The sequence below is a fragment of the Vulpes lagopus genome, chromosome 8 (genome assembly GCF_018345385.1).
Source record: "Vulpes lagopus strain Blue_001 chromosome 8, ASM1834538v1, whole genome shotgun sequence".
NCBI classification, from domain to species: domain Eukaryota; kingdom Metazoa; phylum Chordata; class Mammalia; order Carnivora; family Canidae; genus Vulpes; species Vulpes lagopus.
In genome coordinates, this window is record NC_054831.1 from 4,570,165 (window position 1) to 4,591,558 (window position 21,394).

At 53.0% G+C, this 21,394-nt stretch overlaps 1 protein-coding gene across 10 annotated transcripts in view; it reads right to left on the reverse strand.

The window, feature by feature from the left end:
- The window catches only part of AGAP1 (ArfGAP with GTPase domain, ankyrin repeat and PH domain 1), a 530,214-nt gene that overhangs the window by 153,675 nt on the left and 355,145 nt on the right, over nt 1–21,394 (reverse strand). For 7 of the 10 annotated variants that reach the window (XM_041766497.1, XM_041766496.1, XM_041766498.1 and 4 more), the window contains one exon: nt 9,826–9,984. The exons of the other annotated variants lie outside the window; for them this stretch is intronic. In XM_041766497.1, coding sequence (XP_041622431.1) covers nt 9,826–9,984 — 159 coding nt within the window. The remainder of the gene's footprint in view (nt 1–9,825; nt 9,985–21,394) is intronic. 10 annotated transcript variants of the gene reach the window in all.

The following is a 21,394-nucleotide window of genomic DNA, read 5'->3' on the forward strand; positions in this document are numbered from 1 at the left end:
ACAAAGCATTTTGTTTCAAAGGGGAAATGTTAAAAACTCAATGACTTTTATCACATCAGACTGGGCAGGCCTTGGCGCTTCTGTAAGCACACGGTGCCAACCTCGTCACATGTGGCCCATTCTTCCCTGGGGATGCTCTGTGCCCATCCAGGTGTGCTCACTCAAGGACTCAAGAGCGAAACCAGCAGCTAGGGAACAACGGCAAACACTGGGGCTGTGTGTACGGTGTGGTCCCAGGCACTCATGAAGGGAGATAAGACGACTCTGAAGACTCTTGTGAAGTTACTTTCTTACAAGAAAACAAGACGAGATGACTCCAGACAATACAATGTGGTCACTGGCTAGACAGTGACAGGAGCAGGGACATTGCTTCTGACAGGGCAGGAGACAAGCAGGTGTACTGTGGAAGCTGGGTCCTAGTAAAGCCAAGATAAGAAGGGAGTCTGGGCAGGGCTTGAAGGGGAAGCGAGGAGCCACCCGGGGTGATGCACAGGCAGGAGCTCACCCAGCTCTGAGCAGAGCAGCAGGCTGGAGCCAAGGACAGGGAGATGAGAGGAGCAGATGGGATAGGGGATAAAGGAACATCAGGAGCCAGACCAGCTGGGGCCTCATCAGCCAGAAATAAAACATCAGGAACATAGTCCCTGTAACAGGGGGAAGCCACTGCAGTGTCACGTGGGGGGAGTGGCAATCTGATTCATGTTTGTTTGTTTGTTTGTTTTCTTAGAAGATGAGTCCGGCCAACCTCAGGGAAGGAAAAACACATGGTGGAAGTTGAAAGAGGGCCAACAAGGCAAAACTGTGACGGGACCCGTGGGCAGAGGACAGGCAGGTCAGTGGGCAGCCTGGTGTGCATTCAGGAAGAGGGGAGAGGACCAGCGGTATGAGCTGATCCCTCGAGGTGAGGCTAAGAGGAACCGTGCGTGTGGCCCGAGCTCCCAGGAGGATGAGATGGTGGATTTCAGAATGAAACCTGGAGTTCCCCCTTGGAAATGCAAGTGGGAGCTGGTTAACAGTCCTCCAAAGTAGATGGATGGTTACCTGTGTTCAAACGGAGGACAGCATGGTCCAGCTGGACACATGAACTTGGCAGCCTCTGTGTCTAGGACTAGGCCCTCTGGGGGGTGGGGGGCACGCAGGGAGGAGAGAAGGTCTCTGTGTCCAGAGCAACATCAAGGATCTGAGGTCTGACGATGATCCTGACAAATACCCAAGAAAATAGCAGGAAAATGCAGAGAATGTGTCATAGGAGAAGCCAAGAGAAGTTTCCAGCAAGGAGATTATGAAGGGAACCAAGGAGCACCCCACGGTTGACAAGGTGAGGGTCTGGCCACAGAGGAGAGCAGTGGTCTCTGGCTGGGACAGGTCAAAGAGGAAGTGGGCAGGGAGTGCTTGGGGATGGTGGGTACGGACAGCTGTCCTGGCAAAGCGTGTCAAGAAGGAAAGCAGGCCAAGGCTTCGCAGCTGCTGAGGGCCCTGGCTGGTGCCAGCAGGAGAGACATCGGGACAGGTATGCATGGTCTGAGGCAGGATCTGACAACTGGGGAGACCCTGGGGACACAGGAAGGAGACAGGATGAATGAATATAGGAAGAGAGTCCTGGGACCTGGAGAGCTGAGGGGCCCAGAGGTGGAGGGCATGACGCTGGCCACACTCCCTCGTGCAAGCAGGACGCAGAGCAGACACAGCAGCCCCAGGTACAGCTGGGGGGGAGGGTGCAGGGGCCTGGGCAGGGGGAGTGAGCGTGTGTTCCCCTATTTCCTTGGTAAAGGGAAAAGAGGGTCATCAGGGGACGGAGGAAGTAAAAGATGTGAGAAGAACAAGCTGGAAACAATCATTTTGAAGTCTTATGCTGCGTCACATTACTTTATGCTACTTAGTATCAGGACCGTCACCAGGATCTTTCCTGCCACGTGGAGTCACTGCTCTAGTCCAACGTGCTCAGGATGCTGACAGAATCATGCTCACATTTCTCATCGCAGCCGTGGTTCGCGACCCCCTAGAAGATCTCAACCTTGGATGCGCTGGGGAATGTTCTGGGGCTCAGGTTCGCCCCTGGCCAAGAGGACGCACATCGCCAGCCCTCGGCCCCAGGAACTGGGAATTTTAAAAAGCATCCTCGAGCCCAAGATGTGCAGCCAGATTTGAGATCCCCTGTCCCCCTGTCCTGGAGTCCACCCTCCCAGTTCCTCAACCCCTCTCTATCTGATGTGGGCTTCAGACTCGTCTCTACACCCCCATCCACTGTGCTGGACACTTCCCAGTGTGGCCTTCTGGAAACAGGGCTCCACAAAAGAAGCCTGCAGGCCAGGTGCATTTGGGTGGAGGTGAGCAGGGGAGCAAGTCAGAGACCTCCCATTCCCTCAGGGCAGTTAAGTCGATGAGCAAAGTCTAGGCCGGCTCCCCGGGGCTGGGCACCCCACTGTAGCACTTGTACATGGCTGGTTCGCTGAACCTGAACTTGAGATAGGTGTTCTCAGTTTCACTTTGTGGCCCCTAAGTCTGGAAGGTACCATGATTACACCTGCCATCGGGTGTTGTCCACAGACTCACGTAGGCAACAGACAGACCTGCCAACAGCCAAGGCCATCCCGGGCTTGTGGGGCCTTTGCTTCCTGGCATGGCGCTCTCCGGGGCAGCCGAGTGGGTGGTAAAGAGGGCGGCGCAGTGCCTGAGACACCATCCGGCCCTGGCCAGTTGGGTGGGGATCATTCTAGGTCTTCATCAGACGGGGCTCTGGTGCCTGGCAAGCAGCACTGAACATCAGAGCTGGTGGTAGCAGTGAGGCGGAGGGCAAGTGGCCAGCCTCGGGCTTCTGCCTGGGGAGAGGGTCGGAGACCAAGCTGGAAGGCCTGCAGGGACCAGACACTGCCTGGGGTTGGCTGCAGTAACTCCTCCAAGGCAGGAAACAGGCTGCCTTCTCCCTGAGGGGGGATTACTTAGCTCATGATGGAGGACAGCTCGGGGGCTGCAAGACGGGACCACAGACCCACATTTGCATTGCCTAGCTCACCCCGGCACTACTGACATTTTGGGTGGGATCGCTTTTTGGGGGGATGAGGGTGCTGCCCTATGGTGCTGAATTTAGCAGCCTCTGTGCTACTAGGTCTCAGGAGCACACCCCTCTCTCTGCCCCTTAGCTGTGACAACCCCAAGGGTCTCCAGATAGAGCCACATGTCCCTGAGGGTGGGGAGAGGGGACAAAACTAACCCTGGTTGAGAAATCGGGTCCAGAAGAAGATGCTGAGGGGCAGAGCAGGCTAAGACACTTAGTGCAGGTGCTATAGCACCGGGCCACAGGATCCCTCCTTCTCAGCTGTTTAAATTTCTAGACTTCTGCTGGGGAAAATGAGGACTGCCAGCCTTCAAGCATGAAATCTACTGCTCCCTGTTCTGATATTGGGGGCAGTGTTTTCTCCGGTCAGCACCTGCTGCTAGAAATAGCTGGCAGGAGAGGACTAAGGAGATAAAGTACAAAGTAACAACGTTTTGATTGAGAGGGGAAAAAAAATACACCTTTCCCCCCCCCTGTGGCCAGTTACCCTAGGAAGCTTCTGCTTTCTCCTTGGCCACATGCAGAGAGAGGAAAGCAGGCTCTGAGCACAGAGGGAGCCGGGGTCATCCCTTTAATTAGGCCGAGCGGCCCAGCGAGGGGAGCGGACCTCGGCGGCTGAGACAGGGTGTCCGGCTTTGAGAGATGAGAGCCCACGGGCCCTTTAACACCGCGCTAAGCTGAAGGTTGATGACAAACCCCAGGGAATGCTTTTTGAATGCCAGCCAGGACCAGGGAGGAACTGATGATAAAGGGGAGAGTTCAGGAGAAACCAGAGAAGGGAAAACATTATTTCCTTTAAAAGCAAGCTTTATAGAGATAAACAACTTCTATGGATACAATATTAAGAATTCGAGTCTCTTTTAAAAAAGACAAAAAACAAAACAAAAAAAACCCTCCCTTAAAACCGCAGAGGAGGAAACTAGAAGCTTTGGAAATCAAAGATCTGGGTTTGAATTTTGGCTAATTATTAAGAGTCTTGGGTTTCTCAGCCTGTTTGAACCTCGGTTATCAAACGGCGACGGTGATTCTCAGAAAGTGAACATTAGACACAGAGAGGCCGCGCACAACAAAGGCAGTCCCCACCTTGACCTCCTCCTTTCCACCCTCACAAATCCTGCAAATGAAGCCTCCTGGTCCGAGCGGTGGCGTCACACTACCACCACCTGCTGGAGACAGGCCGAAATTGTCAGCATAATCGCCAAGAAGAGAAAAAAGTGCTCAAACTGTACCAGTTAGAATGGATGGACGGACTGTAAACATCACAGCACCGGCTTACAGCACCCTCTCTGCCCCCGAGGGGCTGCCTGGCCAGCCTCGGGTCAGCCCCCGGGACGGGAGAAACAGAGAGACGCGTGGGACATACAACTAGCAGAGCTGAAACTTGTGTGTTTCATCTCTATGGTTACAACAGCTGTGCCAAAAAAAAAAATAAAGTTCATAATGAGAAAAAGTCTTTAAAAACCTCAAAGGCTTCAGACTCAGGATCAATGGTCCAATAACAGATTCTGGTAGATACTGGCTGGAAGGTGCATGATTCAACAGTTGGAGGGAGACGCACATGTGCACACACGCCTTCACGGAGAAGGCTGAGCATGGTGTGTGTACTTGGCACTGTCAGGGTGGCTGTCCGTGGGCCGGGGGTGGAGGGAGGTGGAGGTAGGGTCCCAGAGACGTGCTTTAGAGCCATCTGAAGCAATGCAATATTCACGGCGATGGCCAGCCAGGGCAGCAAAGATTAACTGTTGGAATGGAGCAATCGGGGGACGGGGTGGAGCCATCAAAACAACCTGACAGCCCAGGAGTGGGGGGAGCGTGGCTGCCACGGCAACAGCAACAGTTGAAGCCCTCGGCCCTGGGCTGGCACTGGGGGGACACACGGCGCGGCCGGCCTGCCCGGCTCGCTGAGAGGCTCAGGACGCACACAGCACGCAGACGTCGGCGCACACCCTCCGCACAGGTGTGATGCATCGAAACACGCATTTTGCCTTGGAGCGAGAGATGACAACCAAGCATCTACAAACGACTCCCCGGGGTCCCCTGCTACCCGCGGTACTGTGAACTCTCGGCTAACACTTCTAGAGAAAATTACCTACAGAGAAAAATGATTAATCCAAAGAAAGAAATTACAGGCTCCCAATAAGACTCACGGAAACTCTCAGCCAATAGTTGTTGCAGAGATAATTGTTCTGAATCTATCAATAAAGCTAAGCTGCCCCTTCATTGACTGCAAACAACAATTTCTTTCACCCAGGATTATAAGTTGGTGTTCACAGGCTCACTGCTGCCATTACGGTGATAAACAGTTTAAACCACAACAGGGTCTGACATGTAGATCAATTCTGCCTCCATAAAGAATCTACACAAGAGGTTCCAGGACAGGAATTTACAGCCACCAGTTTTTATTCCCTCTTGCTGCAAAAATTACTTCTGTCAAACACTTAGGAGAGTGAGGAAAAATGTAAAAAAATTAATTTTTCATGTACTGGCGGAGCAGCCTCTTCCAATGCAGAAGCTCAAGATGAATATGTTTCCGCATTTAAAAAATTATGCTGAGCAGCATGTGGTGCTTCACCGAAGAGGGACCCAATCCTCCGCGCTGCTCGCAAGCCGGCAGACAGCAATTTGAAACCCTGAACTGAGCTGTCTGGATTTCCTCTAAGGGCAGATGCGGGTCTCATGTTAGCAACGCCAAATTATATTAGACATTTAATTTTAAACCTCAGGTACTTAATGTAAAACCTTACAACAGTAATAGTCATAAAGCAGTGGGGCATTCCATTTCACAGAATGGATTCTTCTTCTCCTCCTCCGTTAATTTAACCAGAACCTCTTGTTTTGTAGTTTTGCACGCTACAGAGTAATCTATCTAATTAGGAGTTGCTCACAGCTGCTGGAAAGAGAGAAGCCCCCAGGGTACCTGCGCCTTCGGAGGGGAAGCCTTTCAGAAGTTCTCTGGAGCCAAAGTCTTAATTTAGTGTGGACGAGGGGGCAGAGAAAAATTGACTCCCAATGTTTGTTGTTATTATGTCTTATAATAAAAGTGGATGACAATGGGAAGGCAAATTCACCAATTCAGGGGCATTTTGGATTCAAAAGCTGCTTAGCTTCTCTCTGTCCCTGCTGCTAGCACAGTGCAAGCTTTTGTGACGCTGACATCCAGACCAGATACTCGGGGGAGGGGGGAGGAGAGGGGGCGAACAAAATAAAATGATTAAAAAAAGGAAAGAGGGTGGGATTTGTATCAACCGCAACTTGAGAAGAAAAGAAAAAAGCATGACAGAAAGCTCTTAATCATGTTTGTTTCTTTTGTGATTGTTTCGCGGCGCGGCAGGAAATGTTGATGTCCAAGTTGAGGTCCGGAAACCCATTCATAAATGCGTTTTCTTGAAGTCGCCTGTCAGATCCGATGGCCCCGACGTTCATTAAAAATTGCCGTGGCTCTGGCGACGTGATGGATCACGGAAGGCAGGGACGGCGCGCAGCAGCAGGAGCCAGGATGCTACGGTCACTGTAGGCGGGGACAGGGCTTCTCGACACCCAGGTGGACCAGCGTATGGGGGGGGCGACCTGGAGCTCCCGCCGAGCGAGTCCCGGTGGGCCTGGCTGGCTGCATTTCTAGCCAACTCCCGGGGCTGCCGAGGCCAGAGCGGTGGTTGTCAAACTTCAGCGAGCACATCATCCCGCGCGGGGCTTGCGAACACGGGCCGCCGCGGCCTGGCCCTGAGCTTCAGATTCGGTGGGTCTGGGACAAGACTAGGAATATGCACCTGTAACCAGCTCCGGGGGAGCAGGGGGGGCGGGAGGTGGAGGTGGGGGGTGTGGGTGGCGGCGGGTCTGGGAAGCACGTCTCCAGCAGCACCGACGTGTTCTCAGGGTTGCATCCGGGCCCGTACCGGAGTGGGACTTTGGACGAGCGACGTGTAGCGGCGTCTCTCCACCCGTCAGGTGGAGCTAACATCAGTATGGACTCCCTGAAGATCAAAGATCTTCCACACGAGGCCCTCCGTAAATAGCTCCCGTTACTGTTACTGCTGCTGTTTCTCTTTTCAACCTCCCCTGGTTGTGACGTGCAGTCAACCCTCAGGAAACAGAGGCATAAAGAAGGATCGTGCAAGAGCGTAGGAATCCTCCTCCTGTCCAGCGTCCTGCTGTCTTTCCGGATCTTTGCTACTTAGATAATGCCAGCTCTGAGCCTTAAAATTAAGATGTGAATTATGAATTTTGCCGTTCAGACCTCTTGGTCCTCTTCCGGTCCCGCCTGCACCCATTCTGCTGGCACGGAGCTCCCACTGGCCCCTTCGCGTCGCGGCGGCTCCCCGGCTGCTGCATTTCCCCTTTCCCTCCTCCCTGAGCCCTTGTCCAAACTGCCTCCGTGCTTATAATAACTTCCTCTTGTGGTTTGGCACCAAAAAACTGGTCTTAAGCGCTGCTCAAGTTTGATTCTCTCTGAGCGGCTCTCCTTGTCTGACTGTCCCTAAACCACGGGGGCTCTCCCCCAAGTCCCCCGTCCACGGCCCACGGCGGGGTGACTCAGGGCCAGACGGGAGCTCCTCATCTCCCGTGTTCGGGGTCCAGGCTCTGTGGCCTCAGGGAGCCTGACTAGTCTTTACTGAACGTGCTGTTTGAATGAAGAATGGGCGTGAACAGATGAGAAACCACTTTATCGATATAAAACAGCATCCATGTAGGGAAGCTTGGTCTCTTAGAGGAACTTTCTAAATGTGTGCGTAGGGACCAGTGCGATCATCTTCTGAGGAACGCCACTTCCAAGCAAACGGAGGGGCTGGAAATAACGGAGTCCTGCGCTCTGGTGCTGTGAAGCGCCCACTGCACACACGCCCAGCCAGACGTGAAGACCTGCAACCCAGGGCGGGGAGTTACCTGGTGAGGCTTAGTCACAGGGATAACTGTGCAGGTTTGCTTGCATAGAACGGACTTAGATGAGTATGCCGCTTCCCATGCCTCTTCTAGAAAATATATATATATTTTTAAAGTAGGTTCCGTACCCAGCGTGGAGCCCAACGTGGGGCTTGTACTCAGGAGCCTGGGGTCAAGCTCTGAGCTGAGATCAAGTGTCAGATGCTTAACCAACTGAGCCACCCAGGTGCCCCTATAAGTAAAGGGGGGCAAAGATTGGGGGTGATGGTCTCTCTCTGGAACTTGCTCTTTTATCCCCCTTCTCCCCAAATAGAACCCCCCACAGCACCTAAGGAGAACTCAAATGCTGTCACTCAGGCCGTGCTGGGGGCTCCTCAATGCAGAGGAGGAAAGTTCTAGAAGGTCCCTGCTGGACAAGGCAGGGCCAAGGGGGTGTGCCAAGCAGGCTCTGGAAACCCCTCTGCAGAAAGGCAGTGATGGAATAAACCCAGCGGGCTAGTGATACCGACCGAAAACATCACCTCCATTAAAAGCATCTGATGATGTGGTAATTATGTGAACTGCTTGCTCCTCCTAAGAAAACCAAGTCGCTGTGAGGACAGCAGCAGACACTGAGCTACAGAGACCTCGGGCCAGGTGCTGGGCTCACACCTAAACCCCACGAGGGAGGGAAGCACACCCGTTCCTCAGATGAGACAGGCCTGTGGAGGGAGGGTGGAGGCGATGCTCTGAGAACAGGCCGTGTGATGGGAAGGCCCTTCCCGGGCAGGGGACGGCGGTGAGCACTCAGACGTCACAATTCCAAGGGACCAAACTCCAGGTGCTTCGTCTTCAGTGAGTCAGACCCCCTCCCCTGGGGTTCTCAGGGCATCGCAGACATCTGCTGCCTCCCACGCATCTTCCCCTGGGTGAGGAAGGAGCATCGGGCCGTGCCACAAGCTCTCCCAGACCCACGCTGCTCCTCGGACTCCATTTCTCCTCCGCACCTTAGTCTGGAGATGTCCGTACTGAGAGCCTTCACTTGGCAGGTCTGCCAGAGGGAGGCGAGTAACTAGAAATAAGGATTATGTTTACCCAAAGCAAACGTCCTGCTGTAGCAGCTGGTAGGTCTATAGGGAAGACCTGATGCTGAATCTTTTAATTAGAACAAATTATGCTAAAATTACTTTAAAACCCTGCCTGATGGATGACATACAACAGTGGGAATTCCGTTAAATACCGGTGAACAGGCCATAGACAAGATGCCACAGGCAAAGCGTGGTGCTGCAAAGCCAGCGCAGCCTCGATAGTCCGTAATTCATGATTCCATACAAACATCAAGACAGCTCCCGACGTCCACACTCATCTCCCAAAAAGCTGCCCACACTCACCGAAAATAAAAAATAAAAAATAAAAAAAAATAAAGAGGTGGGTGGCAGGGGAACTCTCCAAAATGTAGAGGGTACATCAGGAATTTGGGGAAAATAAGGAGCATGAATGATGTGTTTTCCTTTCATGAAAAAACACACACACCCAAGCCCTGGCGATGTGAAGTGTGCAGCGGTGGTGGAAGCGTGGCCCGGGTCTCACAGGAAAGCGTGACCTCGATGTGGGTTCTGCATTATTGCTCGCCTCCTGTCACGGGACCGTGGGGAAGCCACTCTGCCCCGTGTGCAGCCTCACTCCCCAAATCTGACAGGACACCTGCTCCTCCCTGACCAACAGGAACACGTGGGACGGTGTGCGTGAGACCTCGGTCAAGGACCAAATGCTCCTGCACGGATCAAAGGGGACACGCGCACCGCTCACGCGGCCGCCCCACGGGGCCTGCACTCAGGGCGCCGCACCCGGCCCCTGGCTCACACCGAGGACCGTGGGGGGCCGCGGGTCCGTGGGGCTGCGCCCTCTCTTACCACTGCTGATGGCCGAGTTTGCAATGACCGTAGCCTCACTCCACTGGTCGGCACTGGAGACTGAGTAGGAGCGCTGCTGCATGCCATCCGGCCGGCCGCTGAAGGAGCCCAGGCTGACGCCGCTCGCCATCTGAGACCCAGACGCACTAGTGACATTCCCTAGGAATAAACAAGTCAGGTGAACACCACCTCGGACTGCAGTCCCCAGAAGCCAGCACGACTTAGTCTAGAGGCCCAAGTGCTTGCACACGGTGGGTCGTAGCACCGGGAGCAGCTGGCGCATCTTCCACCTGCCCCAGTGGAAGACGGAAGATCCAGGAGGAGGACAGACACGGTGCAGCAGATCTCCGGGGGCCTGGAAGCGCACTGCCGAGGGCCCTAACCGCACAACACGATCCTGAACGAAGACGCCCACGCAACGCCGCCTCTGGGTGGAGCAGAGGTGAAGACCAAGACCCACTTCTGGGAGACGCCGCGGACCCGCAGGCCAGCGAGACGGACCCTACAGGAGCCCCCGCTGTGCCAACGTACCAACGGAGGTGACGATGACCACGGATGGCAGCCAGCTGCCTGGTGCCCGAGACGACGTTCACGGTGAAGCTATACTTTACGATCAGCGCGGATCAAAGCTGCGAGACGGGAGATCGGAGGAAACGCAGGCTCAACCCAGGTACGTGTACCCTTACCCCCAAGGCGGCCAAGCAGGGCAGACACAGCCGAAGCCACACGCGGCCAAACGGCGGTGACGGACTGAGATACGGTCCGAAGCTCAACATCGGAATGAACGATTTTCGTCTCACGCCAATTTCAGACTCAAAAGCATGGATCCAGCACGCGTCTGAAGCCCGGCCCTTGTGCTAGTGAATTGATTTGTTGGATGCGGATCTTCAGAGATACCACGTTTGTTTGGTTTTGGACTCTCCTCTGATTATTTTAGTTTGGAACCAATTAAGTTCTAAACTGTTTTAATAGAAGGCTTTCCTAGCACAAGGTTTTACGTGCAGAGACGGGATCCACAGTTTCTTCATCTAACCAATTACCAGAATTATCCATGGAGCTTTTTAAAAATAGAGGCTTCAAAATATTTGTATTTTGATTCCGAAGGCCTGGGGCGGGGTGGGGGCACGGCGCTTAAGAGAATACACACTTTCCACGCCCCTGCGGTGGTCCTGGGGGGCCGCCAGAGGTAGGGAGCAGGACTCCGCCACGAATAACCCACCTGACCGTGTCCCGCGGAGCACGGGCAGGTCACAAACTCACCTACTGAAATGTGTATGTGAGCGATGCAACAAACAAGCGGCCAATGGAGATGAGTGATTTTGCTTCAAAAAATATATTTCTATCTTAACAAATGCTACCAATTTTATGCTGTTACTTGACCCAGGCACACTTTGAATGTCACAAGAAGCTCTTCCTAGGGAGGCCTATCCGATTCCAGAAAAAAAGCCGAAAGAGTGACACCTCGGGAACTGTAGAGTAGGAGGAGGACACAGATCCTCCTAAGAGTGGTTCTCAGATCAACGGCAGCAGCATCGCCCGAGAGCATGTTAGGGATGCAGACCCCCAGGCCCCACTCGCCCTCACCCCTGCTTTTCCAGAAGATGCTCAGGTAATGTGCGTGCACATGAAATTCCGAGTGCACCTGCCAAAGCTCAGACACCAGAGGGGACTACGAACATGGGACAGCAGCTATGACTGGAGCTCTTCACCACCCCGGACTGCCGACAGCAATCATGCCTGAGGGAAGCACGCGGGACTGCAGGTCAGGAGCCCGGGTCTTGGCTCCTCTGTCTACAGCTGCAGCGTCTTGAGCCAGTTTAACCATTTCCCTCCTAGGACTGATTTTCGGGCACGCTCAGGCCCTTAAATCCTGGAAGCACACATGCCCTGAATGACAGAGCTGGCTGGCATTCCCACTGAGCCCCCCGGAGGCCTGGAAGGACGGCCTGGCATCTGGCAGTAAGGGACACAGCTAGGCTCCTCAGGGACCCTCTATGTTTAGGGCATCCTAAAGCTGTTTCCTGGATGGGCTTCTCCTCCGCCAGGCCCCTATTACAACAGGGGCTCAGACCACTGCAGGGCAGCATCTGGGGAGCATATGAGTGCTCCCACCGGGAAGCGCAGTGTGGGCCCCCCTGCAGCCTGTGTCCGTACCTGTGTCTTCCTGCCGCCTTCCTGCCACATACTTCCTCTGTCCTGCTCTCCTGGGGGGGCGCCCACTGGGGCTGCAGCCGCGGGCTTCTCGTCGGGCTCCATCATGGGCAGCAGGTGCGTGAGAGGGGCATGAAATGGGTTGTGCTTTCCCAGGCTCCCTCCACAAGTGGTCACCTGGGGCTGGCTGTCCCTGGGGCTGGCTGGGAGACCCCTCCCCTTGCCCCACGGGGCCCACGCTGGACTCTGTGCCACTTCTGCTCACCCTGGGGCTCACATCCCCTGATCCTGGGCCCGCCCTTCCCGGTGCAGATCCTGATCTCACACACCTACACTTAGAGCCACGCTGGGGGCCAGGCTCCCCTCCTCCAGAGCCCCAAAGCCACTTGTACTTTCATCACATGAATTCTCAGCACACAAGGGCTTCGGGGCCTTGCTAATATTTTTATGGTAGCGGAAAAGAGAAAGATGGAAAGAGGTCAGAGAGAACAACGAGAAGATCCACAGAAGCTGTGACCCCACTGCCGAGCCAGCCCGCGGGCACACCTGCCGTTTGGCAAAAACGTCAAGGAGATCATTCATTTCCTCCTTTCGCTGCCCAACCCCACCTGTGACAAGTCACCATCAAGTGGGCCCTGTCCACAAAAGCTCATCTTACACCAGCTCTAGGTACACAGGCCAAAAGCACCTGAAGATCCCAAGACACCCTCACTGCCTCTGTCTTTGGGCCGATGACGCCAGGACGACACTCGAGCCCGCCGTGCAGCTTCCCTTCGAGCGTGGCTCCCGGAGGACGACCAACCTAAAAACCTCCTGATACACTTCCTTGAGAAAAGGCAGAGGGAAGTTGCCAAGTGCACCTGTCCCCGACTACGTGAGGCACAATCCCAGGGGCACCCACAAGCACATGGCACAGCCACGTCGGTCTGAACTCGGACTGGAGCGCGCGCAACGTTCTAATGGAGGTTACTGGACAAAGCGCTCATCTTAGGTGGACAAACTCTCCATCTCCAGGACAAACAGCCACTGTGGAAAGAGAGTAGGTTCCCTGAAACGTTTACACTGAAGCAAATCTACGTGCCGGTGGTGGTCATGGGTCTGCAGCTGGTCCCCTGGTTCTTAATCTTCTAGCTCTGGGTCAAAGGAAATTTTAAGCACAAGTTCAATATATAAAGCTGCTGGGGGAGCAGGTCTGGGGTTTGGCTCCTGAGGGGATCCCCCAGCTGGGCCGTGTGGCGTGAAGAACCTCCTGGCCGGACTGTGTGCTCCTGGTGTCGGATGTGGAACTAGTGCAAGACCCAAAACAGCATTGAGGGCTTCTTCGGAGAGCCGAGCCTGAGGGCCGTCCAGCGTGTGAGGCTCTCCTCAACCCAACCACGCTCAACCCCCACCCGTGGACTCACGATAAACTACATGACTGAGCTCTGGCCCCGTGAATGTGTGTATATGAACACACGGTCGCAAAAATAAAATTTTAAAACAGATCCGTAGACTTGCAGCCTGGAGTCTGGGATGCGCTCAGAGATGCCTTTCTGCTTAGTAGTCAATGGTCTCTCTTTTAAGGTAGAATTTGGGAGATGTCTTCCTAAAAATCTGTGGTTTCTGGCATCATTTGAAAAATAAGAGTATCTGGCAGCAGTGGGCATGTGTCTGCATGCTCTGCATCGGCGGTGCGGCGGCCAGGGCGCAGGCCCGCCTGTCTGCCCGGGGCCTGACCTTTGCTAACTGCGGGTTACAAAACCTTTCAAAAATATGCATAAGAAGAATTTCGTTTCAGAAGTAAAACGTATCTGATTTTCTCGCAAAAGAACAAATCTTGCTTTAGTATGTATTCTTTTTTAACGTCAGTTATGACTCTCCTAAATATCAATAAGAGATCCACTAACTGCAGCGTAACAAAATAAAGTTATGAAGGGCAAAAAATCCTGTTTCTGCCCTAAAACAGATAGCTCCAGGATCCACACAAATAGGCACTTGCCTTGAAATGTAAACACACGAAGACACAGGCTTTAGCTCTGAGGCAAACCAGTGGTCCACGGATGCGGCCACGGCCCCGTGAAAGCAGTCTCACTGGCGGGCGGTGGCCCGTGGAGCATCTCGCTCCGAGTGAGAGCCATCCCGGCCCAGTGGTCACACTCGGGGGCATTTCTACTTGCTCTGAGTGAATCCATTAGTCAAAGAAACCAACAGACCCCCAAATGTTTCACGAATATCTTAAATAATGATATAGATTTAAAATCTAAATATGGTATTTTATGTCAATTTCGGATGCTTATTTTTCAACACACACACATGGCGCCCAACAAGGCTGATGCATAACTGCATTTCTGTTCCTGAATAGATGTCACTAACTGTCACCAGTCAGGCAAGGCCCCTGCTTCGCAGATTGTATACGTACGCGTTCAGCAGCATTTGGCCTACGTGTCACCACACGGCGTCGTTCTCACTGCTTTTTTTTTTTTTTAAAGATTTTATTTATTTTTTTGAAAGAGAGAGAATGAGCAGGGGGAAGGGCAGAGGGAGAGGGAAAAGCAGACTCTTTACTGAGCGGGGAGCCCCACGCGGGACTCGATCCCAGGACCCTGAGATGATGACCTGAGTCGAATGCAGACGCTTCACCGACTGAGCACCCCAGGCGCCCCTCACTGCTCCTGCAAATACCTCTGAAGCAGGTAAGGAAGAGGCTAACCTTAAAGTCACTTTATTTTCTCTCCAGGTACTCTAGGGCCATGTCTGCCAATGAACGGCAATTCATCTCACATTAACAAGTTACTAGTTAAGGCTGCAGATCTGGGTTCTCGTCTGGGAAAGAAGCCCACGACTTGATCTGGCTTTCTGGCTGCCAGGGATCAGAAGGCCAAGACCAGATGAGATACAGGGAGGTGGGGGGTGGAGGGGGTGGCTGGGGGTGTTGAACACTGGGGGCCGTGCCCGGACAGCTGGGGTGAAGGGCTCCGGCAGGTGCCCACCTGAACACATGTGCGTCCTGCGGAATTTCATTCGTGTGGCTGAGAAACAAGATAGCACACGGAGGTCTAGCAGCCTGGGGGAGAACGCAGCACACGGCTGGAAACCACTTTCTTTGTGGGCATGCCCGTCTCCTAGAGAAGAGATTCCAAAAGCTGGATCGAAGGTCCTCTCTCTCGGGGATGAGGAGGAAAGTCTAAGACTTGATCCCACCTCATTAAGCTCTACGCTGGGGTCAACAGACAGGAGGGAAGCTGATGGGACACACCTCGACCCCCACCCCCCACCCACTGTGGGGCCTGAGGACCAGAGCCGCAACCCCCCGGAGGGTGGGGAGGAGGGGAACCTTCTGTTCTTTCCTGCCCTTCCTCCTCCTCCTCCCCACCTCCCACTCCCTGTGCCCCTACCGGAATCCCCACTGCACCCTATTGCATCTAGGCTGCTCCTCGGATCTTGTGTTTCTCCATGTCGTGTGGCCCAAGCAACACCACCGGCACCCTTTTGTTCTGAATGGCCTTTTTAGGGACGTCTGTATGGTAAACAGGCTTGGATGATAGAGAGAAAGCTCTTCCTCCACAGGAGGGCAGATCTGTTTACGGTCGCCTTCCGTGGCGCTGGTCAGGTAGGCTTGTGTGCGTTCCATCAGAAAAGACTGAGGTTCCCTAAACTCGGGGTCCCTCTCTGTGATGCAACCCACTGTGCACTGGTGTTTCCTGGCCCTTGCGGGAACAGGTGCATGACAAGGGTGACACTCTGGCCACTGTACTACAGCTGTGATACCCTCCCATGAGTCCTGAAACCAGGACTCCCGTCATCTAGGACACCAGCAGGCTGGCCCGTTAGCTTGCTAGCAGGTGCCTGCCGCCTCCTCTAACCCTGACCTCCTGGGCCACCCGGTCCCCACACTGAACCCCTGGGCACAGGGACAGAAACCAGAGTCCGTGCCCTGCGGGGAGCTACCGTGTGGTGCAGAAGGTTTCAGACAAGCCCACATGTGGCCAAAACATAGGGCTGAGGACACAAGAGCCATGAGAAGGTACGAGGGGCAGGAGAGAACAGCCCCTGGAAGGTTCAGGACAGACTTCACGGAACACCGCAGATTTCTTTCAGATTTTGGACACGGAGGCCCCTCCCTCCAGAACAGTATGGAAAGAGGAGTCTCATGCCGTCCCAGGACAACCCAAACCCTCTTCTCACCGACTCTCCTGACTGTTCACTCGACGGTCCAACAGGAGTCTCTTTCTCTCTCTCTCTCTCTCTAGTTTCCTGTTTTTCCTTCACCTCAGTCCAGTCGGAAGTCACACAGATGCGCCTAAACACCAGCGCCAGAAAGCCCGGGCCAGGATGCTCACAGCAGCGCTCCTCGCTGCGGCCCCAGACCAGAAACGGCTGGATGTTTGTCGACCACAGGCGCCCCGTGGGACGTCCTCACGGTGGAATCCCACACACCAGGAAGGACGGGTAAATGCTGACGTGGCCACAACAGGAGGGACTTCACAGACCGGGTGCGCAGAAAGACCAAGCCGGGCACCACCCGCTGTGAGCCCACCCAATGGTTCACACCAACAGGAGTGAGAAATCTGATGGTGAGCACCCTCATGGGGGGGTGTGCACGTGCGTGTGCATGCGTGGGCAGCAGGGACGGGGGCAGGGGGTGCCACGGGGCCTTCTGGGCTGGCAGCCACCTGCTGCTTCCTGACCGGAGTACTGGCCACCTGTATACAACTTATCTCACCCACCCACCCACCCACCCACCAAAAAGCTAAAAAGGGGGCCATGTGAATAGCTCGTGAATACAGAGGCCCAGTTCAGCAAGTAGGAGAGACGGAGGTGAGCGGGGCGAGGGCACAGGTGCACCAGCATTAAGTCCCAAAGAGGGACCCAGCCCTCCGCGCCTTGAGTTGCAGCTTCCATGGGGGGTGGGGTGGGGGGCAGGAAAAGACCTATTTGTGATCTGTCTCCGAATCTCTTCCCCGGATAGTATCTGCATTACCAGGAAACACATGGGGGACTACCTGGCCCGTTCTGAACTCAGAAAGAGTGTTTCCTCAAACACCCCGACTCCGGATCAGCTGGCTGCCGGCCTTGATTAGCGGGGGGCAGCGGCATTACCATGCTAATCCACGGAGTCCCAGCGCCATCTCCTTGATATGGATATGTGTGTGCTTACGGCCGCCCTGATTAGCGCCAGCTTCCATGTGTCAAAAGCGCCAGATTCTTCCCAAGGAATAATTTTAGCTTTACTTATGCCCCTAAAGTGTAAGAGTTGATTTGAAAAGGTACTTACCTCCACCATATGCTATTTTTCTTAAAACAATTTGCATTTCAAAGTGACTATGGCATTTATATCTGAATGAATATCAGTATGTTGCCTGAACTGATCTCAAACGAGCATGAAAAAGATGCTGGTTTTCTATTGAACGCGAATGTTTTCATCCACCAAATGACATCAAAGACCGAGTTCTCGCTTTTAAGCTATAGGCTTATTACATAAAAAATAGCTTGCTCTGGTTTTTAAAAACATACTCTGAAATAAGGCTTTTCAAAGCATTCAAGTAAAGATTCGTCAACAATCCTTTCTTTTAAAATACGAAATTTCGCTCGCTGCCCGCTCCGTTTTGGTTCATCATCACAAACAGAGCTCGGCCTTCTCAAAGACTCGGAGTAGAAAAGGAATAGTTGGCATTTGGACGACTGGTTAAGTAGCTTAAAAAGGAGCAGCAGCGCTTGGCAATGGGTGACAGACCGAAGTTTCCTGTGACTCGCGCGAGGCGGGCGCAACCCAGAGGGTTTACGAGGACAGCACAGACGTTGGTTTCCGTTGAGCAAACTTACACCTTTTTAAAAAACAAATCGTAATTCCCACACAGGGTTGGTAGGAGCTCCCCCTTCTCCCAGGGGGAACCTCCAGGGGAGGCCTCCCCCTTAGAAACCCACGGAGACCGCTCTTGGGGGTCGATCCTCATTCCTCTGGGGCCTCCGATGTTAGAGAAGTTTGGGGCGCGAGGCGGCCTCACAACCTCCCGGAGCACAGCCCCCCGCTGAGCACGCAAAGGGAGGCCAGTCTGCTGGAATCAGAGCGGGGCGACGGAGGCTACTCTAACGGCCACACCACTTCAAAATAGGCCTTCGCCATCTGTTCGTCCTCTAATTATAAACCCAAAAAGAATATAATTCACAACACTACCATAAAAAGTGAGATAGGGATGATTTAAGTGCCCATGAGCAGGGCCGTTCGCCGCACTATTTGCATTGGAAATCTGCCCTCCTTTTTGGCAACCAGGACTTCAGGCTAAGAGGATTTTTTCCAAGGACACATTCGGTATCTTAAAGATGTAGGCGTCCGGGATTCTGCGCTGGGGTAAAATGACACTTGTTTCGTTATCGAGTGCTTTCAACACACCCACTATGGAGGCAGGGATCGCAGGCTTCTCAGACGGCGACGGATCCCTTTGTTGTGACAGGTCTTCCACACGTGCTTACCAGGGAAGAGAGAGGACGTATGGAGTCCAGACCCGGCGCTAACAGAGGATGCGATCGCTACTACACACAACAGCGTGGCCATGCTCAGAACTACAGTCCCAGAACCAGTTTCCTCTTATTTCCTAAAATGCAGAAATAGATCACTTTGTTCAGATTTCTCCCTGTTCTGATTATGATGCCAAGGGTGGGGGGGAGGGGGAGGAAAAACAATGAATCTTTTTTTTTTTTTTGGTGGTACAAATGTCTTTAAAACTTACCTTGCACGAAGGACGTAAATTAGAAATCTTCCGAAAATCTCAAGTAACAGATCAACTCGTTATTGGACGTGAGCGTCAATTTTTCTTAGTGATGGCCACAGAAATGACGTGATTTTTATATTACACGTCTTTCTTATGACTTCCTAACCATGTTCACACTTATTCCATAATCTTCATGATCATTTTACATGCACAACATCTCACTGATTTAATGCAGACCATATTTTATACTGCTATTTTCTTACTTTTGGATAGTTTCGTTTCCAATTCCTCATCAGTGTAAACAACACTGCAGAGGACATCTTCTATTTAGACTTTTCCTTAGGATAAAAATCCCAGGAGCGTCATTCCCTGGGTCAAACAGCATTAGCATCTTTCTGACTTGTGACGTTGGTCGCTGATTTTTCTCAGGCCATTGGCCGAAAGAAGATGGAACTGGGCATCTTGAAAACAATTCAGTTCATGGTTTGTAAAATGGATGGAACACTAATGATGATGACAATAATACGCCCCACGTGGCTGATTGATATAAACATCAAATTGCGTAAAGCGCTTTGTGAACCGCAAAGCCTTTGTGGGTATTAGCTGTTATTAATTTCACCAAGGGTGAGTTTTCCTTTTCTCTACAGTTTGTTTTTTAATAAAAGCTTAAGATGGTGATACTGCTAATTTTGTTGGCCTTTAAAATCTCCAAGGTCTGACTGTCTCCCTTACGTTTTTCTCGTGATGAGGTCTCCTCGTGTGCCCCCTGCGCACGTCTGCATTGTGGCAGTCATGGTGATGATGCACGCTCTCGAAGGTTTCCTGAGCACCTACTGCGCCGACCAGTAGGCTAGCGCTGGGACGATGTGATGACACTCCTACCACTCCAGGTCTTCCAAAATACCCACCGTGTTACGACCAGTTCTGCCCAAACTGTCAGAGGCACAATTTATAAAAGGAAAGAAGGAAATGAAATCATGAGCTTGGGACATGGTGCCAGCGGTGGATGAATGGTGTAACCAGATGGCGAGGAAAGGATGGTGAGCCGGGGAACCCGTGGGCCGGCTCACACCCCGCTGCCCGGCTGCTGCTGCTGCCTCCTGAGGATGGGTGTAATTTGGTATTTGGGACAATTCAAGATGAAAATAGTAAGCACGTCAGAAGGTAGGCTCTCACTGAAAGTGATTATATTTAGAGATCAGTCTAAATATTTATTCCGAAGACAGAGTCTGTTTCCTAGTTACTGTGAAAACAATGCCTGCTCTCTGCATCTTGGCCACTGCCACCTGCCTCAGGAACGCTTGCTACTGCAGACTCAGAGGCGCTTCCTCACCCAGGCCGTTCACCGAGCTTGTGTGGCCACCACCCGTTACGTGTGCGGGTTACACAGACGAGCGTTATGCGCAATGCTCGATAATGAGGTACATTACACGAAAAGGAAAATAAAACTAAGGGTTTTCTTTAAAGCCACAAAATAGGATTACAACGCTCACGTAGTAACGTCGTGTAGAGCACAGAGCCCGAGGCGTCCACAGCTTGGTTCACTATACTCGCAACAACTACGACCAACGTGGTTTCTTCCTTTGCTATGGACGACGTGATACACACAATAGGTGTTTTGCCCAAAATCCATCTTGAGAGCAAGGTTTCTCTGGCTGTCAGCACGTTTACTATCCCTTCAGGGAGGAGACCGCCGTGGTCATGGGGGCCGATGCTAAGAAGCGCTCACTTCTTTCTCTCTGTTCTGGGCTCATGAGGTCAACTCTTACAGAGAAACTACAGTCGTGGTGTGGACGTGGGCTGCTTGACTGTGGTCAGGATGGGCCTGGCTTTTACCATTCACCAGGAATATTCCAGAAAGACAAGAGTTCTCTATACAAACAGTAACTACCAAACACTGGGCCACAAGGTTCAGACACGCAAATGCCAGGGCTGCTCTGAAAATTCTCTGCCAGCGTGGGGACGGGAATGCAGCAAGGAGGCCAATCGTGGGCTTGACTCTAGCACACAACGGCTACTCGAGCCCCAGGCCGGCACTCAGCCGCCCTCCTGAGGGCCGAGGTCCTTCTCAGGGCCTGTCTCTGCTCTGGCTCTTCCTGTGCCAACCACTTGGTGGTCCTGAAAGCATCATGAGAACGGCAGAAACACTGCTCTTCACTGAGCACACATTTCTGAAAGGGGGCAAAGAGTTTCTAATGCAACTTTTATTTCCTTATGGGGATATGTGTCCCCGTGGCGACGGACAGCGCAGGGTCCCTAGTGTTTTTAACTGAAATCATCAATGGGGCGCCTGGGTGGCTCAGTCGGTGAGGCATCTGCTTTTGGCTCAGGTCATGATCTCGGAGTCCTGGGTTCGAGTGCCGCATCGGCATCGGGCTCCCTGCTTGGCGGGGAGCCTGCTTCTCTCTCTCCCTCTGCCTCTCCCCCTGCTCATGCTCTCTCTCCGACAAATAAATACAATCTTTAAAATAAAATAAGCTGAGATCATCCGAATCAAGGTGTTTCTTGCCAGTCCTTACAGAAAAGAACACCCCCCCTTCGAGTTCAAGTAACTGAAGGAGGTTTCCTTAAACTGGAGAGTGTGCTTCTGTCTGACGCCTGAACTACCCCCAGGGGTCCTGCCCGCACGGTGCTGCGTCACAGGAAAGCGAAGAGCGAGCGCTTCCTTCCCTCAGTGGTTTCCCTTCCACGTCACTTGGTGGGCGACGCTCAGCAGTAATGACTTAATG